Source organism: Ciconia boyciana, chromosome 8 (genome assembly GCF_034638445.1).
Source record: "Ciconia boyciana chromosome 8, ASM3463844v1, whole genome shotgun sequence".
In the NCBI taxonomy this organism is placed as follows: Eukaryota; Metazoa; Chordata; class Aves; order Ciconiiformes; family Ciconiidae; genus Ciconia; species Ciconia boyciana.
The window spans coordinates 4,617,198-4,631,312 of NC_132941.1; the positions used below are offsets into that span (position 1 = coordinate 4,617,198).

Sequence of the window (14,115 nt, forward strand, 5' to 3'; positions counted from 1 at the left end):
CTTTCTAAGAAGAGATCTTGTGTAAGTCTCCTAGCAGTTCTGTCACTTTACACATGCCTTCTTTCAGAACACTTGGGATTTATTTATCCTGTCTTGGATAGGACATTAAGAATTACTTTGTCTGGATTCCTCTGGGGATTTGGGGAAACTGTGGGGTTTTTTCAAATAGTTGTTGTTGTTCTTCTAGATACTTCAGTTACAAGACACTTAAGAGATTATTACCCAAGTATAAGCAGGTATAGACAGATACTACTGTTTAGTTTTTGTCAGGAAAAAGGCATCATAAACACGATGTGTGTGTGCTATATTACTTTGAGAAGTCATTAAATGAAGAGTCTGAAGGCTTAGTTTCACTGAGGACCCATATGATCCTGGGCAAGGGATCTTAACTTCTCTACTGAAATGTTATTTTTCTCACCTCTTGTAAGGCTATTCTACTTGTGAGATTTTTCACTTGTGAGATTCTCAGCAAGCATCGATTTCTCACTTTGTTTGGACAGTGCTTGCACAAACCCCACTACCACTGGAGTCCAAGCCTTACTTTAATGCACATAGACTATTATAAACTCAAGTTTTCCTTTAAGAACTCAGAAAGCAGAATATTAGTTCTGCAAATTTACCTTTTTTTTTTTCCTTGCCATTTAGCATACCATTTAGGACCACACTAAAAAAAAAATTATGTATCTTTATTGCAGGCCAATGGCTTCCTCAGCACTATTCCAATATTGCTTAGCAAAAAAGGGCAAGAAGGAGAGAGCAAAGGCAGTAAGGTCGAGCTCCTCTGATATCTAATTTACTGTACTTTATTCTCTTCAGCTTAATGAAGATAAATGTCCTACAGCTCATTCAAGCAGGTAAGACTGCTTAATTAATAATACAATGACAGTCTCATGACAATTGTAATCCCCTAGAGTAATGGTCTATATATTCTGTTTTGAGCTCACATACAATCCCATCAGAAATAAGATGCTTCTGATAAAACAATAGCTTTTCTTCCCACATAAGTTATATGAACTTGCTCTACAGGCAAAGCTCTATGCCATTCTACTCGTACTTTCAAACAAAAAACACCTAAACATCACACTAAACATCTAAACAGGACATCATATGTATGTCCATGAGTGACCTACTAACCAGCTATGTATGCCATAGGAAAACTGACAGAACGCAACTGAACTATACTTTCCATTTGTCAAAACCACCCCTAAATGCCCTCCTTATCTAGGTCAATGAAAAAAATTCTCAAAAGTAAATTAATACTTAATAAATATCCTGTGCATCAGGGCATTTTAGTATATTAAAACTCTATATACTAGCTACCAAAACCACAGGACGTCTGGAGTTAGAGAACACCATCAACACCTCTACACATTAAAAAGTTGGCTCCACTGACAAAAGCTATCTAATCTCTTTAAAACCTTTTAAAAACAAGATGCAGTGTGTTATCATCTCTGAGCTTCCACAGAAAAAGGATAAGGCAAGCCTAATTTCACTTTTAAGTTAGAGCTTAAAGCCTCTTCCTAATCACTAAAAAGCCAAAAAAAGTGGTAGCCAAAAACCAGCCAGAAAGAAAACTTTGAATTTAATCCCCATATTTTGCTTCAGTCACAGCAATGGTACAAGTCGGCTGAAATGTGATACAAATGCACTAATTCTCCTCCATTGTTCCAATCTGAACAATGAGATGGAGATCCAAAAAAAACCCAAATCCCCCTGAAAAAAAACCACCACACGAAAGTCAGGGTATAGTATAACACCATTTGTATTTCAAGCAGAACAAAAACATGGTTGTCCAAGTTACTCCAAATAAGTTTAAAAAAGGGGGGAGGGGGATCAATTTCCACCTCTGCAATGTGCCTGAATTTCTAGAGCAAGATCTGAAAGAACTGAAGTTATTAATTCATCTACTTTTACTACGTGTACTTAAGACATTTATCTACATCAAACATACAGTCACTGTGCGATTAAAGCTGTTCAAACACAATACTTGGCTTTCTCCCAAACTCCAATAATACTTTTCTTGCTATATATAGTCTTCTCAGAGTTTACATTGCTTTAAAGTGATACAGGGAGAAAAACAAGCCTGATTTCACAAACAAAACAATGTGCTCTGAGCTGATGTGTCAGCAGCAAGACAGTTTCATGGAATTCTGACACTACCCCAATATCAAGCTGGTGCTCAGGAGAAGTTAGAAAAGCAAATCAAATACTAGGAAGGGAACAGAGAACAAACACCAGTACACCACTATATAAGTCCATGTTTTGCATCCATCTTGAACACTGCAGTTCTGGGTCCCTTTGCCACCAAAAATAACGTAGCAATACTCAAGAAGGTTTAGGGAAAAGTAGTAACAATGGCCAAAGGTGTGGAATAAATTCTGTATTAAAACAACCAACTAAGCTAGGGTGCTTCAGCCTGAAAAAGTTACTTTAAGAGAAAATAAGAAAACATGGCAGAGGTCCACAGAATGAACAAGCAAGATGGAGAGACTAGATAGGGAGTGACTGCTGTCTCTTTCATACAAGAGCTAAATAACTAGCAGAACCATGAATAAGCATAAGTGAAAAGGTGTTTCTTGAAACAACACGTAATAGACCTACCTACAGGAAATCCTAGCCAAAATATGTTGTAAATGCTGCAACTTTATAAGGTCTCAAAGGATAACTGAACAAGTTCACTGGCAGGGGGCAGGGAAAACAAACAAACAAACAAAAAAATCCATTAATGGTTACTAAATATACGGAAACCACATCCAGCTCAGGAAATCCCTGAGCTAAGAATAGTTAGAAGCTGGAAGAGGATTACAGAGTAGTGTAACATGTGCACCTCTATCCTACACTTACTTGCTTATGACCATCATTGGACAAAAGATACTGGCCTAGTGGCATCTTTGGTCTGACCCACTATGACTATTCTTAAAGATCCTAAGTCATTCCTACAATATTTTTCCTCAAAAATGATGGCTTCCAGATAGCCCACTCTACATTTCAATATCCAATTAAAATTTTATTTCACATCTCATGTAGCAATTTAGAAGTTAAGAGGAAACACTACTTCTGCACAGAGTCATCAGCCTTTGGTACTTTTCAAGTTCACAGGACACCTCTTTATTAGGGCAAGAGCAACGAAGTAAGCAGCTTTCCCTAAAACACTGCACTTTTGAGTACTCTTCCCTTTTGACTGACAATTTTTTAAGACTCTTGTAATAAACAGCACTTACAAGGAATATAAATCAATGCTTTTAAATAGAATCATGTTAACAAAATTCATTACTGTATCCAAACCACTGTAGATCATTGTCCACAGCTATGTCAAACTCCTCTGTCAAAGAGGCTGCAGCAAATACTTCTACTAAATCCTTTCTGAATTTCTCATCCTTTCTCCATCTTTATTACTAAGTGTTCCTAGTACCTATCAGATCAAGTAAGGTGTCTGTTTCAACACGATCCTCTGCTAGAGTATCTCGTTCATGCAGACTCCTTGTTTTTTGTGAACAGAGAACTCATTCATGCAGACTCCTTGTTTCTCACCTGTCTGTTCCGTTCATCCATTATTCTTGTGATCTGTATTTTCTTCCTCCCCATTTTCAGCCTCCTCTTTCTTTTGCTTTGCAATCCAGAAATATACTAATCCAAGAAATTTCACTCTTCAGTATTCTAACACATGATACAGTTTTCTTTTACTTTGTCTTCAGCTTGAGAAAAGGTTCCTATTTCTTCTTATAAACCCCTAAAAAATAAAATTTTGAAAAAAATTAATTTACAAATTAATAAAGAGGACGCATCATTCAACACGTGTATAGCCGTAAAACATGTGCATGCATAAAATAGGAACCAAGTATTTTCACTAATAAATATTACACTACGTACTTTGTTCCAATTAAACAAACTCCAACTAGTTTGCTAGATTCTAAATCTGTAGTTTGTAGGTAAAATGACCAATAATTTCATACACTTTCAAGTGGATGTCTTAAAAATTTACAGTTGTCAAAGGGGGTGGTGCTCACCACTCTAAGCTTTAGGCCTTGAGTGATCTGAGGTTTCAAAAATTTACCCACAAAGTTTTGGTAAACTCCATTCATTATTTTAGGAAACCTTATAGAGAAACTGCTTTGCATTTCCTGTTTGTCTTGTAAAATTATCATCACGATAATGAAACAAAGCCATGAGAAGATCAAGTTTCTGTTACTGAACTAAATTACACCTCATTTCATAAGACAGTATTTGGAGTTTCATTGGGAAGCAGGAGGGAGAAGGAAAGAGGGAATATCTTTACTTAAAAAGGATAAAGACCACAGAAAATATTTTCGCAACAGAACTATTTCGCAGCTACCAAGACACCAATAAATAATTAAGACATTCACACAGCTACTCTCTCTACAATAACCTGTAAGTTGCACATTTGCCAATAACCAATTACCAGTCCAGCACTTGTTTCATTTTGGTAAATTGTTTAAGAAAGGTAAAGGTGTATGCAACTTGAAAAGCCAGCGTGTCATCATAATATTTTAATCTGGTACTAATGCACCAAACTGACTTGTAAAACACTGATATTTGACAAACTTTAAATGCATTTTCGGTAAAAAAAATTGCTAAGAATTGGAGAACACAAAACTGGAGAACAATTAAAAAGAAATAGCCTCTAGAACATCAACTGTATCCTAGAATGTATAAACATGAAATAGGTACACCTTATTCTAATTCCACCTAATATGCATTAAAACAAAAGGGGTAAAGACAGCCACAATATTAGCTTATAACCTAACTTTCCAACCCAAAACGTCTTTTGAAATCAAGCCTTGCATATTTTAATATGGGTGTCACAATGCCATATCCTTGGGGCCATGTGTAGAAAGTGCTGCAACCGCATCACCATCAGACAGCTAATAAGTAGAGACAGCAAGAGGCAATTAGTCACAGGCTACACTTCACAATACATTCAATTTACACTGAGGAAACAACCATGACATTCTGATGCAGCTTGGGAGAAAAAAAAGAGGTGGAGGAACATCACAAAATGAAAGGATGTCATTTTATATTTACCTGATATCAACAAAGGACTGCTTTGGTAAAACGTCATAAAGTGGCCAACAGTATTTAGAAATACTATTCCATGGAATTTAAGATCAAATTATCACTAAGATTAGGTGATGTCCATTGGCCAAAAGGATATGCACTAGACATTGTTTATACATCAAAACACTTAAAAGGATGCATCAGCATTGCATTCCTTTTATTTTCTTCAAGAAATAAATTTCTTCCAAGGTGCTGCTAAAAAGGTATTAATAGCTAGGTAAGGCCAGATGAAAAGGCCTCTCCACAACCAATAGCACACAGCAAATATTCTACATGGAAAGCAACAGCTGGCATATAAATTTATACCTTTTTTGTTAAAAAAAAAAAAACAAAACACCAAGAATATCCACTGGACTCCAAGGTTCAATTCCTAAAACATTCAGTCTTAAGTTGGCTGCCTCACTCTCTTAAAAAAACAAAACCAAACAAACAAAAAAAACCCCTCAGCTCATGCTATGATCACACATTAAATTTAGTTCTGCAAAAATCTGGTTGCATTCCTTGAACATACCTAGTAAAAGGGTCTCTATAAGCAGCTCTTAAAATTTGTTTTCTCCTTCATGTGTGGCTTCATTTTTTAAATATACCATACATTATTGAAACAGTTCTCTGAATACAGAATTACCAGATTCCTTCCTCTGCTTTTTAAAAGCACTCACCATCCTAACAAGTACATACAAATAGCCACCACATGTGAGACCAAAGCTCCATCTGGTCCAGCATTTTATCTGTGGCTATTAGCAAATATCACTAGGATGGTAAAGGAGGGACATAGGAATAGAATAAGCATATATCACTTCAAAGCAATATTTATAAAGCATTTTCTCCAGATATTCAGTGATTTTTGAATCAGGAATTTCTGAAGTCATATATGGAATCTTAGGTTTAAAGCTGTTCATCAAATACTCTTCCATGAATATTACTTTTGAATCTTTGTAAATTTTTAGCACCTACAAGCAAGGAGTTCCACAGCTTAGTTATTCATCAGAGTAGAAGATATATCCTTTCATTTAAGCCTGATCCTGCTAATAATTATATTTTGTATCCACATATTTTTAATTATACGAGGCCGTAAACAAACAGCCATCTTTACCTTTCATGTTAGTCCTGATTTTGAAGCCTATATTGCATCTTCCTTCAGCTACTTTTACTCAAAACTAAAGAATCCTACTCCAACCACTTCTTACACAAAACCCATTCTCTGGCCAGCCATCCTGTCCTCCTCTCTAACCTTCCCAGTTAGGCACTGTTCTTTCCAAAACAGAAGGACACACGGTATGTACAGTATACAAGCTAGAAGGTAGATAAAATTTTATGATAATCTACCATAAATTTATACAAAGGCATAACAAAATTTTATGTTCTACTGCATCATACTGCATACACAGACATACACCTAGGAAAATTTACTAGTTCTCAAAATTTTCCTAAGGAAACAGACCTATGCTCCAGAACACAATTTTAAAACCCCTATGTGGGACCACACGCTTTCTTCATACAATCCTATCTCATTCACTCAGCTCTTCCGCCTTCTGCAACAGATATTCAAAAGCAAGTCTATGCAGTGAACACAATAAGGAGCTCATGGCAGAACAGGGTAGAGAGGAAGGGAAATACAACGTGAGATTATGCAATATATATACTTAAGGACAGAAAATAAGAGATGCACAAATGTTTTCCATGAGCTAATGGAAGAAACAACAGCAGGGAAACACTATTATCTGCTCCACGTACCATTGCAAAAAGGGAAAACTGACAGCAATTTTCACCAACATTTTGTTATAGCTTTGGGGTGTTATTTCAGGTCTTTTAAAATTCGTATGCTCTATTAGGCATAAATGCATCAACCCATTTCCCATTTATGACCTCTGCTTCACCTTCTTTAATCAGTCCACTGTTGCCTCTCATCTCAGGTCTGCTACTTTCTTCAACCTCAAGTGCTTTCCTCACGTAGCAAATTCCAAATTCCTGTTTGCATGTCAGTTCCCATTTGGGTCCAGCCTCCCCAGGTTGCTATGGACACCAGAAACCTGGCTTTGAAACACATTTACCAAAGGCAACCCAGCTCTGAAATACCGCATCCCTTTCATTTTGAAGTCACCTACAAGATGATTTTCAAAGCTAAGAATTGAAACATTAAGTTTGGCATGAGCTTAGGGTAGAAAGGATCTTGACACTAACTGCAAAATCAGAGTAAATTGTGCAGTAAAAAGCCACTTTTCATGTGTGCTCAGAACATCCAAATAGGAAGTTACCACCAATGACAAACGCACGTTACATTTCTCATGGGAGCAATGACTTTTCCTTTTTCTAATCCTTTCTAATCTAATTCCTTTCTAATCACGTCAGAGTTGCAGTTTTATTTTCCATCCTGACTGGCAACAACACCATACAAGATAAAAGACTGTGCTCACTATATGGTTACATCAAAAATGTAATTAGCAAAGTTTTAATTTTGCTAAATCATAGTGGCATTGCAAACATACTTCGGTAAAATTCTTAAGTCATAAAGCCATTTCATCTAGATCATCAACAAACTTTTGCCCAAATAAAGGAAAATTAGCAGACATTTATGAAGATCAATGCACACTTATTTCTGAAAGTAAACGTGAAACTTATGTGAAGTAACCTTGATGAAGGTAAAGTTCTACTTCCTTAAGTGACATAATCAAATGACAGCCACTAAAACTGCTTTACATTACTTGGATGGGCACACAGAAGCAAATTTTTTTTCCTTTTTTTTTTTTTTAAAAGAATTTCAGGCATGTATTAAATAAAACAATAAGAATAAGCAGAGAAAAAGGAAAAAACCCTATGTGCTTCATGATGAGCTTCAAACAGAAAATAATGTCAGCTTGCAATAATAGCAAGAAAAATTGTATTTGTAGCTGTCCAAGTAAAAGCCTCTATTACTGTATAAAAGTAAACTTTATTCCAAATTTTCTGGATTTATTCCCTTCCCCAACACATGTGAAAACACCACACTAAATACAGAAACACAACAGAACCATATGCAAAAATATGCCCTCATGACTGCATATTTTCAGCAACTCAGATCAGTTCATTTTTTGTCAAAGTTGCTTACGGTTTCATAAATAGCGAGAGATATACAACTTTAAAGCAAGCAAACTATATTTGGCCTATTTAAAAAGATTAATTCAAGGGTTCAGTGGAAACAAATTATATCTGTGTAGAACTCCACAAGGCCTTGAAGCCTTCTGGCAGAACAGGTTAGGAAAAACTGCGTCAGAACTATATTCCTTCCACTTATTTTCCTTTTACTTCCCTCTGCCTCTCTTTGTTTTCTTGGAACCTTCATTTCATCATCATGGTTACAGGTTTACATTTGACAGTAACCATCTCATCACAGCTCATTTACTGCAACGCACACAAAGAAATGAGTGTCATGACGTCAGATAATTTGCATGATAACTCTCAAAAGCCACAGCTGCATGAAAACACAGATCTACATAGATGCATCTTACACTGGTAAGCCTTAGGTAAGGCTTACTAAATAGCAGACAATTTTGACTAAATTGAGGTTATTAGCTCTTTTTCTAGTCTTAGAAGAGCTTGTGCAGATATTTTTGTAGATTTGGCCCCTAAGCATGAACTGATGGGCATAGACTGCACAACCAAATCATGGCTGAACTGCACATTCACTGCTAATTCTAACTAACACTTTGCATGCTTACCAAGGATGTGACCAGAATATAAATATGCCCATACATATCAAGATGGAGACGAGGCCCATCACCAGGTGTTGACTGTTTTACATTAACAAGGCAGATAACACAGTATCTCATTTTTCCATAGCACCTGTAAACATGTAAGTGTCCTCCCTGCCCCGCCCAAAAACTCGTAAGTGGAAACAGCTAGAAAAAATTACGAGTCAAATAATGTCTTCACCAAAATAATTAATCAAAAGGTTAATCAAAAGGTTCTCAGATTCCATTTCACTGTCCTGAAGTAAGAGATAAGAACATTTTCTTCTTCATAACCTCAAAGAGAATGCAAACCCATATGAAGTTAAGTATACAACTCTAGACACCTTTCTTCTAAATCCCAAACTAAATATACAAAATATATTTACTCAGATTTGGATCTGCACTGAAACATGTTGAGAGCCATGGGATGTTATTACTGTGCTCTAGACATTCTACCAGCCCTGCTCCAAAATTAATTGCTGCCACTTTGAAGCTCGATTTTAAAATTAAGATTTCAAGCAAAGGGACTCCATCTACCTATATGTTTGCACTTAACAGAGATGACGCTCAATTTCTTGCTGGGGTTTTTGCAGAGGTGTGCAAAAACAGTAAGAAAAATGTTTCCTACAGCCACATTTCCATAGCCCTGTCATCACACATTGCTGTAAGCAATGTAAATTATAAGTGTAAAACAATAGCACGGCCTACCTCTTCAAAACAAGACTACACGTTGTCATTTATCTCACTTCTTGCTGTACCACAATATTAGGAAATAAATCTTTTTTTCCATCCTCATTTTAGAAGCCATTCTTCTACATCCAAGTAGAGCCTTACAGCAAATGAGACCGGCCTCAGAGCTCCAAGGTCCTCAGCTAGCAAGTGATACACAAGCATTGTTATAAAACAATAATACAACCCTTAGCCAAAATAACTTTTTTTTAAAAAAGTGGGACAACATAAAAAACAGGAAGCCATAAACAATTCTTTATTGATATTCTTTTTTATGCATCATAAAACACTTGTTTCTTTCAGCTGGGAAGAACAACGCACATCTTTGATACTAGACCATTTAAGTAAACTGTACTTCTAAGAGTGGATTTGTGGAGTTTTGCAACTGAACACAGTCCTCAGTTTCCACCTTAAAACCAAATCTATTTTTGAGCTTCTGATTTGTAAGTTACACAGCTTTTCAAATTAAGTTTTGAAGGCGTATTAGAAAAGATCTCAAAGTACTTTCAAAAAATATGGTCTTACTAAAGTACTGCAACTTCCGAATGCTATTTAAATATACTGTTGCTCAAAATGGCCTTCTCTGCCATTCTTTTTCATGCATTAAGTCCTAAGATGAAGTTGAATAACTATATTTTCTTGCAAACAGAACTACAGAAATCTAAGCTGTGTGAAAAATGAACTAAGATTTAGATGCCTGGTTTTAAAACAAGTTTTACTACTCTTAGAATGAACATTTTTTTTAAAGATAGATTTTCCTGAGCTGACAGACCAAACAGTTTTCAAGAACTACCAGCATCACCTGTGACAGTACATGCACTCCTAGATAATATGACAAATGTGGCCTTGTCCAGGAGCAGGGACAGTCAGGAATTCTGCTCTAGTTAGTTATTTAAAATTAAATGGGTTCACAGTTCAAACTCAATACGCAAATATTTTTCACACTGTTACATTGCTATAAACTTTTTTTCTTGGCCTACTGCTTAAGTCCAAAAAGTATGTATCATCCTATTCTGAGCATTTATACTCTCTAGAAGCAAAACAGCCATTATCAAGCTATCTGTAAAAGCATACATCTTTACCACATATTTTCAAGTGACAATAAATTTTATTTTATTGTTCCCATCCATAAATTTGGTCTTGATATTTTCTAAAATAATTTATCTTCGCATTCTCAAAAACATGTTAGAATGCAGTTGGAAAATAGGACCTGGAAACTGATGAGCTAACAGTGGGGAAAGAAGACCACAGAAAAAGAACTAAACTTTCAATATTGGATTAAAATCCAATTTTAGATAGAAGCAGAACTTAATATTTTAAGTAATCACAAGAATTCTGTTGCCAGACTTCTACAGACAGATTAAGAAAATAACTGCAAGACTGAATAGCAGTCTGAAAAATATGCTCCAGAGAGTTTCTCAAGAAACTTGTTCCTAATTTATCATATAATTTGTCAAAAGATGCGACTTTTCCATGGTATACAAAAATAGCCACAAAGAAAGATGATTCTGGACACTTAACAAAACAAAACCCAATATTTAAAAGCTATTGCCAGAAAAACTGATTTCCTAGTGAACGAACCATAGCTTTTAGAACAAACACGTCAGTTTGATCACAATTTTAAGTCTTTTGACCAGATAATCCTCCCTTTTTTTCCATTTACAGCTCTTGGAAAATTAATGAACTAGATGCAGAAATCTAAACTTAAGTTTAGATACAAATGCTCCATAACAAAATAGAAGAGCATCTGCAGGTATTTAATTAGTTTAAAACTCACTACACATTTCATAACTTTCACAATGACAAGCTCAAAGTGCAACTAAAAGCATTTAAACACAGGTTTTAAACCCATAGACCTCTGTGCAACATGAGCCACAGAAGGTTTCTTTCCTGAAGTAAAAAATACATATAAAATATATTGAATGTTTTTCAAGATCAAAAACATCTTCCTCAAAGTTATTATGGATCTGTAATGGCTGTGGAACTTAACTACCATGTAGTTAAGGCAAAAAAAAAAAAAATGGCACAGAGCCACATGTCTTATCAATACTCCTTTCTGCCTTAAAAGAAGGGAACCACCAGGATCTACCTTCCGAAATTGCTGATAAGAACATATCTACTAGAGATGGCTTTAAATTAGACACCATTTCACCCACAACAAAAAGCTGCTACAAAAGAGCGCTCTCTGTTACAGAAGACAAAACAGAACCTTGTGAAATGAACTTTCTACATTCATCGGGGGGGGGGGGGTGGAATCACTGAAACCATGCTGCTATTCTCAGCAGGGAAAATAATTTCCTTTCTTTAAAGCTATCCTAATGATTCCGTAAGAATCAGCTGAAGAGACACCTTCACAAGCACTGGTAATTAACTAAATAACAAACACTTAACAGTGGACAATTAAAAGGTTCATTTTTATGTTTTTCTTCATCTTACAATAAGAGAGAAAATACATATAGAGGACTGTTCGGTTTCCAAGTCATATATCTGCCAACCAGAATGGAGCTTTATTCTGGTTTTGCAACATCTTAACACTTCATCAATCTTCTTTAGGCTCATCGATGCATCTTTAGATAACACTTAAAACATGTTACATACAGCTAAATTAACTGACGGCTTTAAGAAAAAGTATTATCATTGGGAAATCTATTTCCAGAAGTCTTCATATTTCATCAGTTACCGCAGTGACACTCAAGCTTTAATTACTGCTATCTTGGCTCATCACTTTTCCCATCTCAACTTAAGTTTATCTGTATTTGTCTAATCTATTGATAACTTTATTTGGCAAAGGTACAGCTCACTGTCTCAAAGTTCTCACAATACCTCTGCCCAACTTGTCACATCTATATTTATCTCTACAGAAATCGGTAGAGCAAATTGGAGTACGTACAGTGAATAAGTCTGAGGACTGCAAGTGGACAGAAGATGGTTTCACAGTTAGAGCAGCTGAATACTCTTCTAAAGTACTAAATTGATTTGGTCAGATTTCTGTGAAATTCTACACAAGCTGCATCACCTGTTTTTTGGTTGTTTTTTTTATACGTGGTCACTCATTGTTTTCATCATTTTATAGATAATTACACTGAAAGCTTTGCTCTGACTTTTTAACATGGCCATGCCAGGCTGAATTCAGTGGGAGCAGCACTTTAAACATAAGCAACATGTCGAAGTAACCTTAAAAATTCACGTTCCTGGCATTTCTATTTGGACATCCTTATCCATAAGGAGTATTGTTCTCCTTTTTGCCCCTGAGAACTACATGATTTAAGTAGATTATCTTTTCTGAGGAGTACTGCGATTTTTAGTGAGCACTTTTTTTTTCCTTCTAATTTTACAATCATTTAGAACCTCAACAAATAACCTACATATAAAGAACTGAACGTTCATACATTCATAAACCAAAAACTAGACAAAAACATCCCTCTACAGAAGCTCTGATGTATCATAACCACATCTCACAGCTAGATTATATGGCAAAAAAACCCCACCTGAAAGCAACATCACAAAAATACAAATAGAACTTACTACTTTTACACACAGTTCAAAATTAAACAAGGTGCCAACTGAGCTAACTCAAACAGCATCCTGACCTAAGATTTAAAATTTCTAGAAATGAAGACATGCAGAAAAAATATTCAGAACATTAGCACGTACTGTAGGGCAATGTTATGAAGATTTATTACTCTTATCCTTCAAATACTCTCTTTAAAATTGTATTCAAATTTTGCAGGCTGCACTTCAGTTTCCATGTAGCAAATGCCAAATAAGCAGTTCTGCAGTTAAGTGTAACAGTGCCTGTTCTCAGTATATTAAAACTGACGGGTGTATAACTGGCACAGTTTCCCAAGGCAAGAGTAGAAACCATAGCAGACTTTTCCTTAGGAAGTATATATATAAAAGGCATTTGATTGCCTCTGGTTTTTAGTTTCTTCTACTGGAAAAAAAAAAGAAGATAAATTATGAGGTAATCTTATTTAACACTGGTTTTACCTGATACAGAAAACTGTACTAGCTTGGTACTTCAGCAAACTGGTTTTGTGATTTGCAGCAAGACTTCTAAAACTCAGTGAAGTTCTGAACACTTATCAGTGACTAAACTCCTAGTAATTCATTTTTACTTTTTACAAAGAGGAAAACTGCCCACTCTGCCTACAAAGTACAAACTGTTGAGGTAATGCAACAGCCACATGACAACTTCAACATATGTTACTGAACAAACATTACAGCAATCAAAAACATTTACAGCTGACTTCAGGAATGTAATGGGATACAAAGGCAGCCATAGCTTTCACATGGCTCTGCTTATACCTTCTCCTACAGAGAGCTTCCTCAAACCACACTTCAAACTAAAAAATGCCAGATTTTATTGAAGTTCTTACCATGGGACAAACGTGAGCAGATGAGAGAATGGAAATATAGAAGGATTATAAACAAGATTCTTCCTTGCACATTGTGCCCTTGCAAGATGGGTCTTCGTTTCCAAGTTTGGCTTCAGTCAACAGTGGCTTTGTGACACAGAGCACTGTATGCTCTCATTTTGTACTTGGAAAACTTCTTCCCAAGGTTTAGCTCATTCTTAACTATCTGCTGCTTCCTGATCCTA

The 14,115-nt window shown here is 35.8% G+C and overlaps 1 protein-coding gene across 4 annotated transcripts in view; it reads right to left on the bottom strand.

Annotated features, from left to right (window-relative positions):
* The window catches only part of MEF2A (myocyte enhancer factor 2A), a 92,437-nt gene that overhangs the window by 50,641 nt on the left and 27,681 nt on the right, over nucleotides 1–14,115 (bottom strand). For all 4 annotated transcript variants that reach the window (XM_072869176.1, XM_072869174.1, XM_072869173.1 and 1 more), the window contains exon 2: nucleotides 3,532–3,730. In XM_072869176.1, coding sequence (XP_072725277.1) covers nucleotides 3,532–3,585 — 54 coding nt within the window. In that variant the 5' untranslated portion in view covers nucleotides 3,586–3,730. The remainder of the gene's footprint in view (nucleotides 1–3,531; nucleotides 3,731–14,115) is intronic.